The sequence below is a fragment of the Rana temporaria genome, chromosome 5 (genome assembly GCF_905171775.1).
Source record: "Rana temporaria chromosome 5, aRanTem1.1, whole genome shotgun sequence".
In the NCBI taxonomy this organism is placed as follows: Eukaryota; Metazoa; Chordata; class Amphibia; order Anura; family Ranidae; genus Rana; species Rana temporaria.
In genome coordinates this window covers 332920550-332944072 of record NC_053493.1, presented here as the reverse complement: position 1 = coordinate 332944072, position 23523 = coordinate 332920550, and the positions used below count along the sequence as shown (strand labels likewise).

The window sequence follows — 23523 nt, the reverse complement described above, 5'->3', positions numbered from 1 at the left end:
GCCCGCTGCGACTCCCTCTCCTCCAGTCGCTTCTTCTCCTCCCAGGTCAGCTTGTTATACGGCTTCCAGGACCTCTTCTTCTTGGGGGGTAGCCGGCGGTGCCTCTTTCTGCCCAGCTCCCTCCAGGGCCCCTCCAGCTCATGGCTGTCGCCCATGACCAGCTGACAATGGTGTTCCCTGTTGTCCGTAATACCAGATTGTACCGTGAGGACTTCGTAAATGGTGTCCAATGGTTCTTCCGGACCCAGCTCCTGGAGATCCCAAGCCGAGTCTACACAATGGGCTGCTGCTGGTGGGCGGTACCCCGGTTGAGACCAATTTGACCTGGTGTTGTCGTTCATGGGGCAATTCTGCTTGAAGTGACCCAGCTGTTTGCACCGGAAGCAGCGTTGTTCGTTGTCCTCCTGGCGTGGATAGCGAGGGCTAGATGTCACCGGTCTGTTAGGAGGTTGGTATCTAGCGGCTGGTGGGTGTGAGGGCACCGTTGGTCGTGGAGGTTGTACCCGTGATGTGACCTGGTTTGTCTTGCGAGTATCCGCATATTCATCCGCCAACTTTGCGGCCTCTGGTAGAGTCATGGGCCTGCGATCTCTCACCCAATCTTTGACGTCCGTCTGGATGTGATTGTAAAATTGCTCCAGGAGCATTAGTTGCAAAATGTCCTCTGTGGTGGTGGCCTGGCTGCTGTTAACCCAGTTAGAGGCCGACAGGGACAACTGGCATGCCCATTCCGCGTAAGAGTCTTTAGTGGTTTTGCGTGAGTCCCTGAACTTCTGTCGGTGGGACTCTGGGGTTACTGCATAACGAGCCAGGAGCGCTTCTTTAACCCTGGCGTAGCTATGGATATCCTGATCTGGCACGGTCCGGAAAGCATCAGAAGCTTTGCCTGACAGTTTGCCTGACAATATTGCAACCCAGTCTCTTCTAGCTATTCGGTGCAGGTTACATTGTCGCTCAAAGTCTGCCAGGTAGTTATCAATCTCACAGTCCTTTTCATCAAAAGCTTTAAAAGCGCTAAACGGAATCTTCCTTGCGTCTGCTGTGCTGTACTCACTGTTTGGAGAATGTGCGGCTGCTTGTTGGACTTCTGCCAGTTTTAACTGTAGCTCTGCGTCTCTTATTTGTTTATCCTTCTGTAGCTCTGCGTTTACTAACAGGTCCATCACTTTCAGCACCACATCCGGCGTTGGGTTCGGGCCGAACCATGCTAGCTTCTCTCTCATTAGCTTGTTGGCTGGCGATTCCTCCTCCTGAATCACTGGTGTCTCCATCTCTTGTACTGCTGGCGTTGCTGCAATCCCGTCCTCCTGGTCTATCTCCATTGATTCTGCTATGATGACCCGTTCGGTTTTGTTGCTAGCAATCCTTCCAGTAGTTCTTCCAGTGTCTGCTTGGAATCCGGGTGTGAAGGGGAATAGAAGGGAAAATCCCACTGCTACCAACCAATTGTGACGGTATCGGTATGATATCCCCGTCAAAGATTCCCTTCTTCCATAAGAACATCACCCCAATATTCCACTAGGAGGGATATTCCTGAGATCGCCCATTAAGCCACACATTGGTCCAGGCTTACTGCTAGAACAAGACAGAGTTTAATGTTATATCACACAGCTTATATGTCATTTCCAAAACTGTTACAATGACAAATCTCCGCCCCCCTCACACTGGGGCTTCCATACAGATTATAGGCAGACACGACGGAGCCGAGTCTGAAAACACATTTTCTTTAGACAATGACATCAATGACGCTGAGTACTGAATACATTAACTAGACAACTCGACCCCTCATATAGAGAGATAATTACCACAATGAAGCAATCAGAATAATTAACACAAGCCACTTAAACACAGATCTCCTTCACACAACACAATAGATCAATTAACCTTTAGAAATAGTGAGGGGACATTAGCACTTCAATAACCGGATGGTAATCACAATGGCAAGCAGGGAGAATTAAACTGAGACATATAGGCAAATGTATCACACCGCCCACCCTAGACATCGAGCTGACAGCTCCTCTCTCTCTCCTCTGTTATTTTCACACAGTTACACTCGGCTTAGTGTAAAACCTGCCAGTGCCACCGCAAATCAGTGCCACCAGCCAGTGCCAATCAGTGGCACCTGTCAGTGCCACCAGCCAGTGCCAATCAGTGCCATCTGTCAGAGCCACCGCCAATCAGTGCCACCAGCCAGTACCAATTGGTGCCATCTGTCAGTGCCACCACTAATCAGTGCCACCAGCCAGTACCTGCTAGTGCCAATCAGTGCCATCTGTCAGTGCCACCTGCCAGTTCCAATAGTGCCATCTGTCAGTTTCAAACCAGTGCCACCTGCCAATGCCAACCAGTGCCAGCCAGTGCCATCTGTCAGTTCCAAACCAGTGCCACCTGCCAGTTCCAAACCAGTGCCACCTGCCAGTGCCATCTAAACTGAGGACATCACGTGTGTGCTAGAGTGACAGGAGTAAGCAGGAAGGAGTGGAGTGGGTGAGGTTGTTTTTTTTTTAATCGGCCTAAAATATCGGCCACAAAAATTGGCATCATATATCGTCCATCCGCCGCCCCAATTTCTAAATATCGTCATCGGCCAGAGAAAAACCCATATCGGTCTACCTCTAGAGTGGAGTGTGAGGGGGGAGAGAGAATGAGTGTGAGAGAGAGCGGGAGTGAGAGAGGGGGAGAGAGGGATGAGGGCTGAGAAATGGAAAGGGTGGATGAGAGAGAAGGAAAGGTGGGGTGAGAGCGGGTGTGAGAGAAATGGGGGAAAAGAGGGTGAGGGGGTGAGAGAGAGAGGGGGGCTGAGAGAGGGGTGGAGTGTGAGAGAGGGGGATGAGCGAAAGATGGGGTGAGAGAGAGGGGACATGAGAGAGGGGAGAGAGAGTGAATGTGAGAGGGGTAGAGGGATGGGGGCTGAGAAATGGAAAAGGGGCGAGACAGAGGGAAAGAGGGTGTGAGAGAGGGTGAAAAGGAAGAAAGGGGGGCTGAGAGAGAGAGGGTGGCTGAGAGAGAGAGGGGAGAACTGTGAGAGAATGGGGTGAGAGAGAGATGAGGTGATGGAGAGGGGAGACTGAGAGAGGGGGAGAGGGAAGGTGTAAGAGAGGGGGGAGAGAGGGATGGAGACTGAGAAATGGAAAAGGGGGTGAAAGAGAGTGAAAGGTGGGGTGAGAGGGGTGTGTGAGAGAGAGGGGGAAAAGAGGGTGAGGGGGTGAGAGAGAGAGAGAGAGAGGGGGCTAAGAGAGGGGAGGTGAGAGGGAGGGGGCTGAGAGAGAGGGGGCTGAGAGAGAAAGGGGCTGAGAGAGAGAGTGGGCTGAGAGAGGGGGTAAGGGGGAGATGGGAGAGAGACCACATAGCCCTGTCCCTATCTGCAGTCCCTCCTCTGCCCCCCGTGCAAGCTCTGTGTGTGTGTGGGTATGTATGTGTATGATGCCCGGTACCTGATGGCCAGCAGCAGGCAGCGCCCAGTCTCCTTGTTGATCCAGAAGTGCTCTCACTGCTCTGCTCCTTGGCAGCCTCTGCTTCCCGCCTATCCTCTTCCTACAGGCCCCCAGTAAGCCTGTCCTCTGTGCCTCACTGTAGAACTTGTCGCAGAGAGGAAGCTGAAGGAGTCCAGACTCTGAGAGGTGACGGTGAGGCTGTGCTCGCCTCTTCGGGGGTTAGAGAAGCGGTGCAGCTCTTCTCCCTCCTGGGCTCTCATAGGTCTAACTGCCCTCCTCGTGGACCACCTTCCCAAAATTTCCACGACCACGGTGGTGTGTGCGGAAAAAAGTACTGCAGGCTGTACTTTTTTCCAATGCAGCACAGTGCCAGGCAATACACCACATCAATGCTTTTTGCCACTTTTGGCCAATTCAACTTAAAGTGTTACTAAACCCACAACAGTACAATCAGTCTGCAGTAAAGCATGCTTGTTGTACTCACTGTGGAACCTAAGGGATTAATCCTCTGCATTGTGTAAACAGGGCTGTTTGATCCTGTCTTCTCAAATCCTCCCCTTGATAGTACATAGCCTTGGGGGCACTCTGCACATGCTCAGTTCAATGTCTATTGAACTGGAAGGGTGATTGTGATCGGCACACTTCCAATCAGCACTGTCCTGACAAAGGGTCAGGAGGCATGCAGTCTCATAGCACAGTAAGAGGAGAATGAGAACTCCTCCTACGAGCTTTAACCATTGCTCAGCCGGACACTGATAGAAGTCAAAAGACTGCTATATACTACTGAGAAAAGGTAGTTTTTTATTTACTAAAATTATTGCATTTCCATGTTCTGTATACTATGGGAGACCAGATGTAGTGAATGAAGAGTTCTGGGTTTAGTAACACTTTAATGATACGTCACTATGGGACATTTTAATAAAGTTGGCTTAAAAATAAAAGTGAACAGTGCAATGCGCCAACAGCACTACGCCGCACCCAACACGGCACGGCACCGCACATCGCACTGTACACCTTCCAATATCTATAGTCAACCTAACAGGATGAAAAGAGCCATATGCTAGGAAACGTGCCCAAATTATTCTTTTGATTATAGCACTACAGTATAAAAAATCGAAATGGTTGCTATAGGTTATTGCAAGAAAGAAAGTTACCGCTCCAGGTGGATTGTGTTAGGATGATCAGTATGGTCTCAGAAGATCAAGGGTGCTGGCAATGCACACGGCAACAAATGGAAAAAGAAAATATGGACAGCCGCACTCCAAAAAACCTTGATGGTTGTCTTTATTAAAAAAAGGAAAAATGCACTACAAGTCACAGCACACAACACAGGAGTAAAACAGCTGACGCGTTTCACACTATAAATTAGTGCTTAATCATAGCTATGATTAAGCACTAATTTATAGTGTGAAACGTGTCAGCTGTTTTACTCCCGTGTTGTGTGCTGTGACTTGTAGTGCATTTTTCCTTTTTTAAATAAAGACAAGCATCAAGGTTTTTTGGAGTGTGGCTGTCCATATTTTCTTTTTCCATTTATAGGTTATTGCAGTTTGTTCATTATCAGTGTTTCTGTACATCTTATTTTAGTACAAGGCACAGTGATGTGCAGTTATCCCCAACAAATAATCACCTTTCATTTTCTAGCACCTTCACTGAATAGCTGCCTGATTACATATAGTTGCTCTTTATCCAGTTTTATATGCAACCTTAAATGCAAAAAAATAAAATAAATAAATCACCTGCATAGTAAATCAGTAAAGAAATCCAACCCTATAGTGACTGTGTTGGCCATTTACTCTCCTTGCAGATATACTATGAGTACATGGCATCATCTGGGCTGATGGTAACTGATATAATAGGTAAGACTTCACCCTTACTGGCTATTGCTTAGCCCACTTGCAAAAATTTCATTCAAGTTTTTTTGTCAATGGGAGCCTCGTGAATATCACTCTAGGTGTCACTGACGTCACTAAAGAGGCGATAAATATCTGAGAAGATAATTGGATAAGAGATTCATTGTTGTGTTAGCAAAACTCTGCCCATTGCTCCAAGGAGCTATTATTTATTCAGTAGAAGATCAGCACGCAATAGTTGTCAAGAGAGCGTCAGCTTATTAGGCAAGAGCTGCGTGGTTGTGGAAGAGAGTCTACCTATAAAATCCAGCATCAAGGCTTCCCTGTGTGAGAGAGCCCTGCTCCAACTTCCACTTATGTCATCATAGGAGAGAGGGACACCAACTGCACACAGGGACTTACAGATCACTCACCTTTCATGCTGTGATTCTGTGTCTCTGGCACCATCCAGACAACAGGACCCCCCAACCAGCAGGTAAGTGTCACCAATGCATTAAGATTTTAGGTGGAGGGTAGGAAACTTACTGTAAGGCAGATATAAGTAAGTAAGCCTCTTATTATATGGGGTTTCCCTTTTCAGGCTTAAGAGGGAATCCTTTCACTCTATGGAGCTGACAACTACATATTGTTAATGCTGATAAGCTCTTGATATATATACCTAATATATATGCTGCCATTAGTATTAGGTCGGAATATATAGTGTATATGTTATATATATATATATATATATATATATATATATATATATATATATATATATATATATTAAAATTAGACGAGGTGTGTGTGTATGTGTGTGTTAATTATTGGAACAGTTATCTATCTATCTATCTATCTATCTATCTATCTATCTATCTATCTATCTATCTATCTATCTATCTATCTATGTCTATCTTTATATCTATATATATAGATATATAGATATCTATATATATATATATATATATATATATATATATATATATATCTATCTATATATCTATATATATATATATATATATATATATATATATATATATATATCTATATATATATATCTATATATATATATATATATATATATATCTATATATATATATATATATATATATATATATATATATATATATATATTTAGATATATAGATAGATAGATAGATAGATAGATAGATAGATAGATAGATGGATAGATAGATCTATATAGAGATATATATATTTATACATATATAGCTATATATATATCTCTATATAGATATATATCTATATAGATAGATCTATGTATGTGTGTTCTATAATCATTGCTATCATGAGTGCATGTGATGTTTGATTGATCAGTGCTATCAGTATTGATAATATTATATTGATAATATTATAAGTGGTGTTTGCTACTTATAATATATTTTTAATATATAAACCAGCTATAACCAGGTCAATCCAATTCTTAACTGTAGCAAATGGAATAATGTCGATGGAAATAATGCCCCAGAATCGGTTCAGGCGATTGATGTGATGCCAGTTTAGGTTCAGTTTGGTAAAGTCGGTGAAGTTCAGAATGTATTAGCGGAGTTAATCTATTGGAATATATAACTGTGATATTCTGAAGGGGGTTCATGCTCAGTGTTAATATTAGATGTAGTAGGTATATAAGTAACCTGATGTGATCCATAGCTACATCACTGGTACTATTATACATTGCATTGCAGTATTTTATATTAGCATGCTGTGAATTGCGGTGGGCTGATATGATAAACGCTTGCGTTAATAGATTCAACAGATATTCACTTATTAATATAGTAACACTTACTATTGCCAGCAAATGGCAACCATCCATGCAGAAGGTGATTGGGTAGCTTTTGATAGTAGGAGACTAGATCGTATGTGATATGATCTGTAGATATGGCATGGATGTGATGGAATTTATTTACATTAAATCAGTGAAGTAAAGTTACAGTAACAAGCCAGCCTTCCGTGTACATGTAACTAGTTATTGGTAGTAGGAAATGAGAACCTAAGTGATGCGATCTGTAGACATGGCATGGATATGAATGCATTTTTTATAGCAGGTGACAAGATCAGTACAATAAATCAGTAAATGACAGTAACATGCCAGGCGTCCATGTAGTACAGGTAACTAGGTAGTTATTGGTAGCAGGAGATGAGATCAAATGTAATATGATCTGTAGACATGGCATGGATGTGATTGTATTTACTATAGCAGGTGCCAAGACCACCAGTGTAAATCAGAAAATTACAGTAACATCCATAGTACAGGTTGAGCAGGTTAGGTATTGGTAGTGTGAGATGGCATCTTATGTCATATGATCTGTAGATATGGCATGGATGTGATTGCATATATTATAGCAGGTGACAAGACCAATACATTTAATGAGTAAATGATAGTAACATGCCAGCCATCCAACAGGTAACTGAGTAGTTATTGAGAGTAAGAGATGTGATATTATGTGATATGATCTGTAGGTATGGCAAGGATATGACTGTATTTATTATCGCAGGTGACAAGACCAGTACAATAAATCAGTAAATGACAGTAACATGTCCATGTAATAGTGATTAGAGAGATAGGCATTGGTAGTGGGTGATGTGATCTGATCTTTAGATAAGGCAGGGGGAAATTTTTAGTAGGTAACACGACCAGTATATTAAATCAGTATATAACAGTAATAACAATAACAGTAACATGCTAGCCATCCATAGTGGTTAGATCGGTAGGTATTAGTAGTAGGAGATGTGATATTATGTGATATGATCTGTAGATAGGGCAGGGAGGAGAATGTATTTATTCTAGCAGGTGACAAGACCAGAACAATCATGAGATGATACTTAGCAGTCTTGCTCAGAACAGTTCTAGTACACCAAATTCCTCCAGTGCTATGATCAGCAGATATATGATATAATATATGATCAGCAGATATATGATATGATATGATCAGCAGATATATGATATAATATGATCAGCAGATATATGATATGATATGATCAGCAGATATATGATATAATATGATCAGCAGATATATGATATGATATAATATGATATGATCATCAGATATATGATATAATATGATATGATCAGCAGATATATGATATAATATGATATGATATGATCAGCAGATATATGATATAATATGATCAGTAGATATATGATATAATATGATATGATCAGCAGATATATGATATGATATGATATGATCAGCGGATATATGATATAATATGATATGATCAGCAGATATATGATATGATCGGCAGATATATGATATGATCAGCAGATATATGATATAATAGGATATGATATGATCAGCAGATATATGATATAATAGGATATGATCAGCAGATATATGATATAATAGGATATGATCAGCAGATATATGATATGATATGATCAGCATATAAATGATATAATATGATATGATATGATTAGCAGATATATGATATGATCAGCAGATATATGATATAATCAGCAGATTTATATGATATGATCAGCAGATATATGATATATGATATAATATGATATGATCAGCAGATATATGATATTATATGATCAGCAGATATATGATATGATCAGCAGATATATGGTATACTATGATCAGCAGATATGATATGATCAGCAGATGTATATGATATGATCAGCAGATATATGATATGATCAGCAGATATATGATATAATATGATATGATATGATATGATATGATCAGCAGATATATGATATAATATGATATAATATGATATGATATGATATGATCAGCAGATATATGATTTGATATGATCAGCAGATATATAATATAATATGATCAGCAGATATATGATATGATATGATATGATCAGCGGATATATGATATAATATGATCAGCAGATATATAATATAATATGATCAGCAGATATATGATATTATATGATATGATCAGCAGGTATATGATATAATATGATATGATCAGCAGATATATGATATGATCAGCAGATATATGATATAATATGATATGATCTGCAGATATATAATATGATATGATATGATCAGCAGATATATGATATAATATGATATGATATGATCAGCAGATATATGATAGTATATGATATGATATAAGGAAACAATTAGAGTCTATAGAACTACAGGTGTGACCAGCCTCACATACTGTGCAGAGTAGCAGATCATTCCATGTCCTGGTACAAGCAGATGTCAGGATGGAGTGTGACAGATGATGATGATGATGTGATGGGAGAGTAGGATATGACTTGGTGTGAATGTTGATGGCTCTGTGCCTGTGGTTAGGTCGCAGTTTATGTATTTCAGCACCAAGGAGAGCAGAGCAGAGACACCAAGCAGTCTTGATCCCTTGTCCTGTGTGTCCCCAGCAGTCTCCCTGATTGTCCCCTTGTTCTTCCCCCTCCAGGTCTCCCCGTGTGTTCTGTTCTAGATCTCCTCCTCCACCATGAAGTTCCAGGTCTTAGTGTGTACGGGCATCCTCCTGGTGGCTCTCCTCCCCTGCCATGAGTGCAGAGCTTTCAGCAGCAAATCTTCTAATGAATACCATCCCTTTCTACTCCGTATGGGAGAAGAGTACTTCCTCCGCCTGGGGAACCTGCACAAGTCCCCCCTGGGAAGCAGCCGAGTCGGGGACGTCTCGTCCAGTAACCTTGTGCGGGCGGTGCAGCAGCTCCAACCTCAGCAGTGGCTCGGCCAGCAGGATCTCCGGGCTGGCAGCAGCATGGTGGACGGAGCCGACTCCCCCCCATTCAGCGCTCAGGAGGAGCCCACGGAAAGAGGAAAACGTTCGGAGGAGCCCCCGATTTCCCTGGATCTCACTTTCCATCTGCTCCGGGAAGTCTTGGAAATGGCCAGAGCCGAGCAGATAGCCCAGCAAGCTCACAGCAATAGGAAACTGATGGACATCATTGGGAAATAAGTGCCCAGCTGTCATCTACCAAAGAGTTTCCTCCATCTAGCACAAACTATACAGTATGATGTACCATTGTGCTGCCCTGATACCATTTGTTTATTTTTCTATAGCTTCAGACATAGAGGATGCACTCAGCAACCCCTTGGGTGCCCATGGGGCCAGCATCACATTGCCAAGCAATGCCCTGCTGCTGGCCCCTGGGGCAGAGCCTGTATCTGTTATTCAGCATGCACAGGGTGTATTTGACTGCAGTAAAAAACAAACTAAAAAAAAAGGCAACAGATGTAATTTGTAACTTATTTTTCTTTTACACTCTCTGGGAGGGGAGGGTCACTTTTGTAATATATCTAACTATCCATAGGAATACCAGTTTAAGATTAAGCCTGGACCAAGTAGCTCAAATAAATCCATTGGATCTAATGGGTTTCCTCTGGGAGGTGGAGAAAGTAAAAAAAAAAAACATAACTGTAATTTATTTTGCATCAAAAGTTTATTGTATACATTTCCATAATAAAAAACATCTTTTCAGAGCTGGCACAACATTGGTGTGTAAACATAACGTTTAATATCTATCTATATTTTTAATAAAATCTGCAAAGCTACATCTGTCCATGTCCATTTGTTTTGGGCAAAAAAAAAAAAGCATGGTCCTGTATTTTTGTGCAAATGAAAAATACAGCAATAGCTTTCACTGTACACCCACCTACATCCAACAGAAAGGAATGAGATTACAATTCTGGGGTGGTTGGAACAAAACCATAAAACAAGACCCCCCTAGAGAGATTGCAATAACTTACTGAGTGAAAATAATTATTATAACAAAAAAAAAATAAAAAATAATGTTGTTGCAGTGGATTTGCTGCATGGCTGAGTCACAGGATCCTTATTAATTCAACTTTACGCTGCTGTTCTGGATTGTCTCCCTTATGCAGAATGTGGTATCAGATCTATACAGGCTTTCTAATGACAAGGTTCAGTTTGATCCACAAGTTACCAGATTCTAAAATACATATTCTTAGGCTTATTAATGAAGGTAAAGCGCAACAAAACATAGCGATCCCTATCACTGATATGCTGATCAGAAATGTGATTGGTTCCTCCATAAGACCGCACTTTCAGATTTTTAGCCGTATTAATAGAGAGTTACGCCGGCGTATCAGTAGATACGCCGTCGTAACTCTGAATCTACGCCGGCGTTAATTTAAGCGTATTCTGGAAACCAGATACGCTTAAATTAGGCTAAGATACGAGCGGCGTAGGTCTCCTACGCCGTCGTATCTTAAAGTGTAATTTTTAGGCTGGCCGCTAGGTGGCGCTTCCGTTGAGTTCGGCGTAGAATATGTAAATGACTAAATACGCCGATTCATGAATGTACGTGCGCTCGTCGCAGTAAAGATACGCCGTTTCCGTAAGAGGAACGCCGTGTAAAGATAAAGCTGCCCCCTAGGAGGCGTAGTCAATGTTAAGTATGGCCGTCATTCCCGCGTCGAAATTTGAAAATTTTACGTCGTTGCGTAAGTCGTCAGTGAATAGGGCTGGACGTAATTTACGTTCACGTCGAAACCAATACGTCCTTGCGGCGTACTTTGGAGCAATGCACACTGGGATATGTACACGGACGGCGCATGCGCCGTTCGTAAAAAACGTCAATCACGTTGGGTCACAAGTAATTTACATAAAGCACGCCCCCCATCCTCATTTGAATTAGGCGCGCTTACGCCGGCCACATTTACGCTACGCCGCCGTAAGTTAGGAGGCAAGTACTTTGTAAAAACAGTACTTGCCTCTCCGATTTAAGGCGGCGTAGCGTAAATACGATACGCTACGCCGCCTTAAAGATGCGGTGCTCTACTTGAATCTGGCCATTAGTTTTAGATGTACCGTATATGCATCGAATAATGCAAGTCAACTGCATCTATTTAACAAAAGGGCCATGAGGTCATGCTATTTATTTTGGCTGTTTAATTTTTAATAGTTTTTTTCTATTATTACAGAATATGTATTACTTTATTGAGAAAATTATAAGATCAAGTTTTTTTAGGGAAACATATGAGAGAAGTACACAGACTTCCATTGCTGACTTGCTTTTGAAAATGCTAGCTATCCATCTTTCCTTGGTTTTTAATACTTTCTGAGTCTCTGACCTAGAACAAGCATGTAGCAAGTGAAGATAGAGAAAAGTAAGAACTTGTTCTGGCTCATAGACACAAAGTGGCTGACTTATTAAAGGAAAATAGGTTGTTCACTTTACAAGGGAAATTTCATTTTGCAAGAGTTTTCCTTTAGCTTGGTGAATGTAGGGAAAGTTCAGTTCGCAAAAAATACCCAATCATATGCAAGGAAAAAAAAACAAACATTTTTGTTTGCACATGATTGGATAATGAATGTCAACAGAGCTTTGCCTCTCATTCACTAAGCTAAGGAAAAATTCCTTTGGAAAGTCAACAGTTTGGTGGTTGATTTCCTAAAACTGGAGCGTGCAAAATCTGGCACAGCTCTGTAAAGAAACCAATCAGCTTCCATTTTTTTTTGTCAAAGTATAGAGTGGTTGTAAACCCCCCCCCCCCCCCGCCCAAAAAAAACCCTGCAAGACAATGGCATAATAAGCTAGTATGCACAGCATACTAGCTCATTATGAAATACTCACCTTTGATCAAAGCCCCCGCAGTGGTCCCAGAACACTGCTTTACCCAGCGACATGTCTCCCGGAGTTATTTCTAGGTATCGCGGGCTCTGGCGCTGTGATTGGCCGGAGCTGCGATGATGTCACTCCCGCAGGAACCGCCGGTAACGGCACATTAGCTGAAGCAACGGCACAAACATACTGTTGCTTCAGTGCGCATATGGCGATAATTTTGGCACATGCCGATACAGGGGACATCTCCTAAACTGTACATGTTTAGGAGATATCCGGGGTCACTGCAGTTAAGCCTTATTATAGGCTTACCTGTGGTAAAAGTGGTTTGTAAGGGTTTACAACCACTTTAAAGGTGTAGTAAAGTCAAAAGTTTTTTTTATCCTAATGCATCCCCCCTCCCCTCTGCCCCCTAATACTTACGTGAGCCCATCTCTGTCCAGTGATGTCCACAAGTGCCTCGGCAGTCTGAGACTCTCCCTCCTGATTGGCTGAGACACAACAGCGGTGCCATTGGCTCCTGCTGCTGTCAATAAAAATCAGTTCGCCAATCAGGAGAGATAGGGGGCGGAACTGAGCCATGGCTCTGTGTCTGAATAGACACAGGGATCTGTGACTCGGCTCAGGTGCCCCCATAGCAAGCTGCTTGCTGTGGGGGCACTTGACAGGAGGGAGGGGCCTGGATCACAGAAGAGGGACCTGAGAAGAGGAGGAGCCGGGCTGCTTTGTGCAAATCAACTGCAACAGGGCAGGTAAGTAGGACATGTTTGTTACCTTTCTAGAAAAAAAATGAGACTTTACAATCACTTTAACTGAACAAGCTGAAGTTAGAAGCTGATTGGCTACCATGCACAGCTGTACCAGATTTTGCACTCCAGTTTTAGGAAATCAACCACAAAGTATTGGGATCATTGGATCAACATGACAGCCAGACATCTAGCCCTTTTCATAGGACAAGATTAGTATGGGCATCATCCGTAATCCTCTGAGAACGGGTGTCCTTTGATCAGCGCAGTCTTAGAAATCCAGTGGGAATTTATCTTCTTTTTTCCAAAACACTATAGTAAATTGGAATCCTATTGATTGCCGTGTGTTGCTGAAGTTGGCATGTTGTCATTGCACATTACATTACCTTATGTAACAAGCCTACGTGTGGTGTTGTATGCACTACAGGTCTCAGCATGCCTTAATAAAGGTAATACATAGATACTTGTGGATGGACTGCTATCTATGGTGTAAGTCTGAAAGCGGGATGAGCATTTATATTTTCAGTTACCCTCAGGCCCCGTACACACGACCGAGGAACTCGACGTGCCAAACACATCGAGTTCCTCGTCGAGTTCAGTGTGGAAGCCGCCGAGGAACTCGGCGGGCCGACTTTTGCCATTGAACAACGAGGAAATAGAGAACATGTTCTCTATTTCCTCGCCGAGGTCCTCGTCGGCTTCCTCGGCTGAAAGTGTACACACGGCCGGGTTTCTCGGCAGAATTCAGTTCTGAACCGAGTTTCTGGCTGAATTCTGCCGAGAAACTCGGTCGTGTGTACGGGGCCTCAGTGTTCTAGATCAGGAACAGTTAGTATAGTCTCAATGTAGCAAGCTTGGGGTTTGTTCACACTAGTCATTCATTTTTCTACATTTCCAAACACAGGTAAAATGAATGGATATAAGAGCACCCATTGCTATCTGGGGTACTTTCACACCGTTGCATTGGGGTGAGCAGCATAGCGTATATTTAGTGACTTGTGTAGAAATGTATGACCAAGTAGAATCATCCACCCTGCACATAATACCACGGACTATTTGGAGTATCAAAGGATTCAACTGAAAATAGTGGCACAGTAATCAAAATATGAAAATAGATGACAGCACTGCAATAATAAATGGTGAAAAGTGACTTAGTATATACAATGTGCATACAATCAGCACACAGAAGATACCCAAGAAGGGTTAAAGTGTATCTGCAGCTTGGCAAAGGGGCACTTTGTGGCTCCTAACCATAGTGAATCTGTTTTACACTTTACTATTGGTGTGCTGGTATTATCTTCACATGGCAACACACAGCATGTGTTATTACATGTATGTTAAAGCCTATCTGGTGTGAACTAGCCCTGTAGTTGGCCATGCATTGGAAGACTTCTCATCTGTTTTAAGGCATGATGTGATAACCTCCTTTCTGAACCAAAACTTGATTTACCTTTTCCAACATCATTTGTGCGCATGCAGGGAAATAATAATTGATTTGTTTTTCTGTAAGGAAAAGTAAGTGATTAGCTTTCATCATCACCAGTAGATTTTTCTGATTCATTATTGAAACTCTAGATGATTAACAGTTCTACGTCTGGCAATATGATGAATTTTAGGGTGCTGTTTACCAAACCTTTACTCCCCTCTTAAGCCGCGTACACACGATCAGTCCATCCGATGAGAACGGACCGATGGACCATTTTCATCGGTTAACCGATAAGGCTGACCGATGGTCCATCGCGCCTACACACCATTGGTTAAAAAAACGATCGTGTCAAAACGTGGTGACGTAAAACACAATTGACGTGCTGAAAAAAACGAAGTTCAATGCTTCCAAGCATGCGTCGACTTGATTCTGAACATGCGTGGATTTTTAACCGATGGTTGTGCCTACTAACGATCGGTTTTGACCTATAGGTTAGGAATCCATCGGTTAAATTTAAAGCAAGTTGGCTTTTTTTTAACCGATGGTTAAACAACCTATCGGGCCCACACACGATCGGTTTTGACCGATGAAAACGGTCCATCAGACCGTTGTCCTCTGTTTAACCTATCGTGTGTACGAGGCCTAATGGCTACATTGGGGGAGATTTCCTAAAACTGTTCTCCCACAGAATCTGCTGCAGCTGTGCATAGTAACCAATCATCTTCTAGATTTTATTGCCAAAGCCTAAGGCCCCTTTCACATGAGCGGACCAATCGGGTCTGCCTGTCAATTTTTAAGGCAAACCTGATCAGACCCTCTATTGTTCTCAATGGAGCAGCGGATGTCAATGGCCATGTGTGATTTCTGATCTGATCCTGTCTGCTCAAATCAGACTGATAGGGATCCATTCCCCATCCGTCTGGTGGATCAGATCGGATGACAGTCGGGTGGAAACAGACAGGGGGTCAATTTCCACCTGACTTGCACCATAGAGAACAGCGGGATGTGTCCGTATCCGCTGTGCATAAGCGGAGCAGACACAGACCTGTCATCCACACACTCAGCGGGGGTCAGTGGAGATATTCCCCGCTGAGCAGAACGATCCACTGTCGAAGTCTGCCCCATGTGAAAGGGGCCTTATTGAACAAGCTGAAGTTAGAAGCTGATTGGCTACTAAGCACTGCTGCACCATATTCTTTGTGCACCAGTTTTAGTAAATCACCCCCTATGCTTCTGCCTGTTGATAGCTGAGCAGGTGGTTCAGGCTGTAAATTATATCTTCTAGACTAATTTCTGACATCTTAGCAACAGAAACATTTCACTGATCATGATGGTATCTCTCAGGCCCCGTACACACGACCGAGTTTCTCGGCAGAATTCAGCCAGAAACTCGATCGGAGCCGTATTCTGCCGAGAAACTCGGTCGTGTGTACACTTTTGGCCGTGGAAACCGACGAGGAACTCGTCGAGCCAAATAGAGAACATGTTCTCTTTTTCCTCATTAGTCAATGAGGAAACTTGGCTCGCCGAGATCCTCGGCAGTTTCACAAGGAACTCGACGAGCAAAACAATGTGTTTTGCCCGTCGAGTTTCTCGGACGTGTGTACGGGGCCTGACACACAGTCACTTGTTTTAATTTCTAGTACATCTCCTCACAACTCTTTTATTCATTAACAATTCACTAAATTTTTTTAGTTTTCTCTTTGGGATTGTTTGGAACAACATTGGATAAGCTGAAAGTCATCTTAACTGTCAAGTTGTTTAAATGCACTTGACAATCTTTGCAATTGATAAGACAAATATAACATCCCCTCATTTATTCCCGATACTACCCACTTATGATTTTTCTTGGGCTGGTTGAATTGTTAGCCAGATTTAGATAAAGAATAACAAAATTTAAAAACCATACAGATTCCAGAATAACCTGCTAACTAGTAAATGATGGGACAGGTTCATTCCAAACCTTTTCCTTTTTACATCTGTAAGTTGTCGAGGCATGTATGCTGGATCCATACTCTATGAAGAGTAGAGAAGTTAGTGATTGGAGGGGAGGAGAACTGTCACTCCATTGATGGATTTTAGATCTAAAACTGTCAATTCTTATTCTATAGCTTTAAGGAACACTATCTCCACAGAAACATCCTCTTAACAGTTCCAAATACATGATTATACGTGTCCTATGAACATATGTTTAGTAGTATTAGAAACGTATTGCATTGCTCTGATCATTTTCAACAGCTGAAAATTTCAAACTTGGTCAATAGACTTAAGCCTCGTACACACGACTGAGTTTCTCGGCAAAAAGCAGCAAGAAACTTGCTGGGAGATATTTTTTTGCCGAGGAAACCGGTCGTGTGTACATTTTCATCGAGGAAACTGTCGAGAAACTCAATGAGCCAAAAAAAGTTCTCTATTTCCTCGACGGGAATGGAGAAACTTGCCTTGTCGAGTTCCTCGACAGCCTAACAAGGAACTCGACGAGGAAAACCATGTGTTTCGCCCGTCGAGTTCCTCGGCCGTGTGTACGAGGCTTGAGCTATGTTAAGAGGGTGTACTGAGGATGTAGACCCTCTAGACCAGTGATGGCGAATCCTGGCACCCCAGATGTTTTGGAACTACATTTCCCATGATGCACATGCACTCTGCAGTGTAGTTGAGCATCATGGGAAATGTAGTTCCAAAACATCTGGGGCGCCAAGGTTCGCCATCAATGCTCTAGACTTATCTCTATTTCAAATAGATTGGTTAGAGAAAATTTGTTATCGTGCCAAGTAACTGTCTGAGAAGCCTCTGATGGAAGCAGCTATCCTCGATTCCCAGGCATATGCCAGTTCCATAGCCCTCACATAATGGTCAGAGAATCTGAGCAGGTATCTCATTCCCTTTCGAGCTACCATCCAGCTTGAAATTTGGAGCTATCCACACTTTAGGTGTGTTTTTGCACACCTTTAACACACCTAAAGCTTTCAGAGTCCTCTATGCCCTTAAATGCAATTGTATAGTTTTCAACTGGGTATTTTTATGTGGTGCACATTTTTTTTTAGAATTCGTTGATGTGTCTTTGATATGGTTTCCATCAATGACATCTTCATGTAACATTCTTATAAAACATACTAAAGTTGCATTTTACATGTCTTCTAAGGCATATAACTGCATACAGAATGAAAATGCCACATAGCGAAAAACACGTAAAATGGTATTAAAATGCACCTAAGGCTAAACTCTAGTTCTACCCTTTCTCCTTTGTATGTTTCTTTTCTCACTATATCCTTATTTCCTGCATTTCACAGGCTGATCTAAAGATGTCACTGGTCCTTTTTCTTCTTCCTCAGTGGCGGTCCTTTCTCCTGGACTCATATAATGGTGTGTAAGTGCCACTCAGTCCAGGAATACTGTGAGCTCAAGTTGTATTATATTTCACCAGAGGGGTACGTCTTTGACAATCTAGTCTTATAGGAATGAGTTAATTGACACTGGCTGCCATTCAGCCAGGAGACCGTGGACCACTGGTGGGGGAAAATAAGTACTGCCAAAGATAGCTCTACAATGAAGGTTAGTAGTGCAGAAAAAGCTGTTTTTATATTTTAAAATGTGAGGCAAAGCAAATTATAAACAAACAAAAAATTTGAGTTTTTCTTTAAAAATGCATGTTAAAAAATACATGTGTTGTGAATAGGCCTTTAAAAACAGCAACTACCATCAGAGGCCTCTAAGACAAACTTTCAACTCATGGCTTAACCCATAGTAAAAGTAAAAGTCCTCCCTTGTAGTGGATCTGCGCCCACACTGCAAGTGTTAAATGCTTGTTTAGTCCAGGCCAGTGGTGGCTGGTGCTTTTTTTGGGGGGGGGGGACCAGTCCTCCTGCCACCCCCCCCAGTCCTGGTCAGGAAGTCGGGTCAGCTGCACCCATCCCCCCTGTTGGGTCAGATGGATCACCCGCAACCCCCCCCCCCCACCAGCAGCTCACTTACCCCATCTAGGTCACGGGCAGCACCTCCTCTAGGTGGCGGGCGGCGTCTCCTCCTCCTCTGCTTCCCCTGAGTCTCCTCCTCTTCTACCTCTTCTCCTCTAATGCAAGTGCTTCTCTTCTCGGCCAATCGGGTCGAGAATCAGGAAGACAATAGCGAATATTAATTCCCTAATGTCATACAACTTGGTGGGATCGGGGTGCAGTGCGCCCCGAGTCCACCCTTTTTTGAAGTAATTAGAGCCTCAGGCTCTACTCATGTGCTTAAAAAAAAAATATTGGACTCCATGGCCCAGATTCACAACCGAGATACGACGGAGATATCTCCAGATACGCCGTCGTATCTCTGCGTTGCGCCGTCGTATCTATGCGCCTGATTCTTAGAATCAGTTACGCATAGATATCCATTAGATCCGACAGGCGTAAGTCTCTTACGCCGTCGGATCTTAACTGCATTTTTTCCTTGACCGCTAGGTGGCGCTTCCGTTGAATTCCGCGTCGAGTATGCAAATTAGCTAGATCCGCGAATTCCCGAACGTACGCGTGGCCGACGCAGTAAAGTTACAACGTTTACTTTAGGCTTTTCCCGGCGTAAAGTTGCCCCTGCTATATGAGGCGCAGCCAATGTTAAGTATGGCCGTCGTTCCCGCGTCGAAATTTGAAAAAGTTACGTCGTTTGCGTAAGTCGCCGTGAATGGGGCTGGACGTCATTTACGTTCATGTCGAAACCAATGACGTCCTTGCGGCATACTTTGGAGCAATGCACACTGGGAAATTCCATGGACGGTGCATGCGCCGTTCCACAAAAACGTCAATCACGTCGGGTCACAGTAGTTTTGCATAAAACACGCCCCCCTGATCCAAATTTGAATTAGGCGGGCTTACGCTGGCCGATTTACGCTACGCCACGCAACTTACGGAGCAAGTGCTTTGAGAATACAGAACTTGCCCGTGTAAGTTGCGGAGGTGTAACGTAAATCAGATATGTTACGCCCGCACAATTTTACGCGGCTCTACGTGAATCCGGGCCCATGCGTCAAGCGCCCTGCATGTAGATTAGGGGCCGGGCGAATGGGCCGCCACTGGTCCAGAGGACGTTAATGACACTTTTAATTACTTAGTTCTCTGCTTCCCCAAAAATTTCAATGGACTGTTCTCAGGGTCCTCATGTCCAATGCAGAGCTATAGTCTCTGAATCATTCTTGATGACATCAGGGGGCACTGACCTCCAGCCTTCAGGGGCAGAGGTTCAAGTACATTGTAAGTAAAACTGCTTTATCTGATCCCCCCCAACACAAATGAGCAGTTAACCCTTGCAGCGCTGGCAGGACCCCATTGGAAGGATAGGCTTTTACTTTTCCAGGAGCTCAGCTTTATTGACTGGACTTTATTTTTAAGTAAACCTATAAAGACAGAAATATAGGGGCTCCAATGACTGGCTTGTTTTTTAAAGGTGCATCAACCAGGGCTGTGATCCTGATCCTAGTTTCACTATGCAGCCGGAAAAGTCTGCATATGATCAGAAGCCCTGGAAACTGTACCTGGCAGGTTTACTATGATGCCTTGCCTTGGTTTACATTGTAAGCATTGTCATTTTTATCAATCACACATTACAATATTTCCCATCACTAAAAGGGGTGACAAATAAAGTGTACAATAGAAGAGAGATATATAAAAGAATAAACAATGGCATTATTAAGAGCTGCAGTACTGTAGTAGCACTGTTCACAGTGGGTGTAGGGGAGCTGTATACTGACACAGTGGACAAGAGCAGTTTCTCGTAAAAGGAATATTATTTTGGTAATGAATTGAGCCAGGAGAAGGAGAAGACGTGATGTGAAGAGTCTGTGTTTTCAGACTGATTCGCTTCTGGAGTCCCCTGTGCGTCTCCCAGGGCTGCTGCTGCTGCTGTCTCAGATCCAGTCTGCAAGAAAATCAGCTTTGTGTGAGATACATTCACAGATTGGATGGAAACTATAGGAGAGATGTACACAAATATATTTACCTACTGTGTGTACCATAACTAAACAGAGCCTTGAAAGATATCAATCATGAGACAAATATGTGACCGCTGTCTCTGTTCTCAATAATCACTGATTAGGTGCAAGCATGCCGCAAGTGAAGTCAGAGGAAAATAAAAACTTCTTAAAATGATAAGACACCTTTTCATTCTGCTGGCTGGTCAGCTGTTTGTAGTGTAACAAAATTGCTCTAAGAGGCTTAACATGTGTTGATTTGCCTTCTTTTGCCATGAAATTGTTGTTCAGATACCCTTTTAAAGCCCAACTCCAAGAAAAAGAAAATACATTTAAAAAGTGCATTGCGCATTAATTACTATACTCCTCAGTCTTGATTCCAAACAAATCTTTTTAAACTATACTGCAGTAGAGTGGATCAAAGTCACAGTTTCCTCTATGAGCCAAGCTAATTTCCTGCTCTGGGGACCAGACATTTCTCCGGCTCATTTTCTTCTTGGGCACTGGTCCCCTCGTCATATCCTTACGTTCTCCTGCCTCTAGAGCCTATAAGAGTGGACCCAACCACTGAAGGTGTTGCCTACTCCAAAAGGAGATGTCCACATCATGCAGGCAATGATGTGGACATCCAAAGAAGGACTCCAAAAAGTAAAGAGAAAATGAGAAAAGGATCATCATGTGACCTCGGCTTTGGGTAAGTAAAATAGGCATTTGGATGTTGGGCTTTCTGGGTCAGATTTTCGTTTTACCAAACAGTTTTTAATGCACTATAAACAACTGAACCTCATTGGTGTATATCAGTCAACAAAGGATTATCCACTTTCCAGATACATTTTTTTTTCCATTAAATAATTAAAAAAAAAAGATCTCTCAGCCCTTTAAACAACAGCAGAAACTGATTGGATTTCTTAGTAGACAGTCTATCCAGATATAATATCCAGATATAATAGTGTTTGCATGGACAGCGGAGGTCTGTGTGTCAAAACTGACATGCTGCAATGCTAGATTTTTCTTTTGGAAGAATATATAACTTCACTGGTCATAAAGGCTCTGAGTCATAATTATTGTATAATCATATTAGTTTCAGGGAGGCACTTATATTTATAAAGCACAGGTGGCAGTCAGATTTGCTTGCCCATTCTGGTTCAGATAACATTAGATCACATTTACTAACTCATTCCTCAAAACTCGGCTAACTCTGCTAGCTACACAATTAAAAATATTCACTGTAGATTAGCTAGATGCGTTCTTTTGTGCATGCATCAGGCTGAATTTAAAAAGTTCACAATTAAAGTAAAATGTTTTTCCATGGAAGCTCACTGTCCTCTGAAACCACCTCCCATACTACCATTCTGACACACTAGGCATGTAGGTGGTTTATGGCAAGAGGGAAGCGACTGTGCAACTTACTTCCATAAAGTCAGGCCACATGCCCTTCAACAATGGGTGAGTGCATTGGCAAGGACCCCCTCGCAAAGTACCAGTACTTGGGGCAGATGGGCACTCTGTTCTTTAGCACCCAAAGCTGCCCAGGAAGGGTTGCCATCATGAGGGGAAGGGGTGGGGGGGTAATGGGGGGGGGTTGTGTAAGCTATCCCCTTACATATACACAAAAGGGGAAGTTGTCCCAGGATCATGGCCCTTTCTAGATTTCGGCAAGCTGCCATTAATGTAAGGGTACCTAGTTTGAGGGTCAGAAAAACAATATTTTATATATAAATTAGGGGTCCTGTGGTTTTAGAAGAATGTGTAATAATCCATCCAATCACCAGACCTCACACCTTGGTGACCACACATACATGCAAGTCAACAGATAGCATAACAATTACAGATAACAGGATATACAGTACATAACTTTGTATATGGCCACATGGCACAGCTGTGTTAGTTCATTCTCTATTAGTGAAATCTAAGTGTTAATGTACAGAAACAAATATCGATGACTGAAATATGAAACATAAATTGTAACATTGTTAATAAAGCATGACTATTTGATCAATCAAAGAAACAATATAAACACCAAGGCGTGAATAAACAGTAACTAATGTACAAATTATACAAAAGTCGAAAAGTTTCTAATCAGCCAGTATTGGTGAACAGCCAAACATTATTTTTTTCCTCTGTACATAAGTTGGATGTTCGATGGTAACACAGAGTTCAGTTAATCAGGAGTTATAATAACATATTTAGTAGATCGAAACCACCTTCAACCCAGTCAGTTTATTTTGTATTAGTCTGCAGAGTGATAAAGCTGATTAAGACAGTTAGGCCTCGTACACACGACCGAGTTTCTCGGTAAAAACCAGCAAGAAACTTGCTGGAAGATATTTTTTTGCCTAGGAAGCCGGTCGGGTGTACATTTTCGTCGAGGAAACTGTCGAGAAACTCGAAGAGCCAAAAGTTCTCTATTTCCTCAACGGGAATGGAGAAACTTGCCTTATCGAGTTCCTCGACAGCCTGACAAGGAACTCGACGAGGAAAACAATGTGTTTCGCCCGTCGAGTTCCTCGGTCGTGTGTACGAGGCTTTATAGCTGTCTAAGTGTGGTCACAAAATGCCTGCATTCAGGCATCCAAATCTTCTGGTGCTGCTCCTA

General features: G+C 42.5%; 2 protein-coding genes across 3 annotated transcripts in view; one reads left to right on the top strand and one right to left on the bottom strand.

Moving 5' to 3' along the window:
- Window positions 1-5420: 5420 nt before the first annotated feature.
- CRH (corticotropin releasing hormone) lies at window positions 5421-10778 on the top strand. The gene is made up of 2 exons (XM_040354334.1): window positions 5421-5762; window positions 9670-10778. Exon 2 carries the CDS (start codon window positions 9709-9711, stop codon window positions 10180-10182), a length of 474 nt encoding a protein of 157 aa, XP_040210268.1. The 5' UTR covers window positions 5421-5762; window positions 9670-9708; the 3' UTR covers window positions 10183-10778.
- A 9813-nt stretch (window positions 10779-20591) lies between these two features.
- TRIM55 (tripartite motif containing 55) overlaps window positions 20592-23523 on the bottom strand; it is a 202556-nt gene continuing 199624 nt past the window's right edge. For both annotated transcript variants that reach the window (XM_040354331.1, XM_040354333.1), the window contains one exon: window positions 20592-20875. In XM_040354331.1, the coding sequence (XP_040210265.1) occupies window positions 20744-20875 (132 nt within the window). In that variant the 3' untranslated portion in view covers window positions 20592-20743. The remainder of the gene's footprint in view (window positions 20876-23523) is intronic.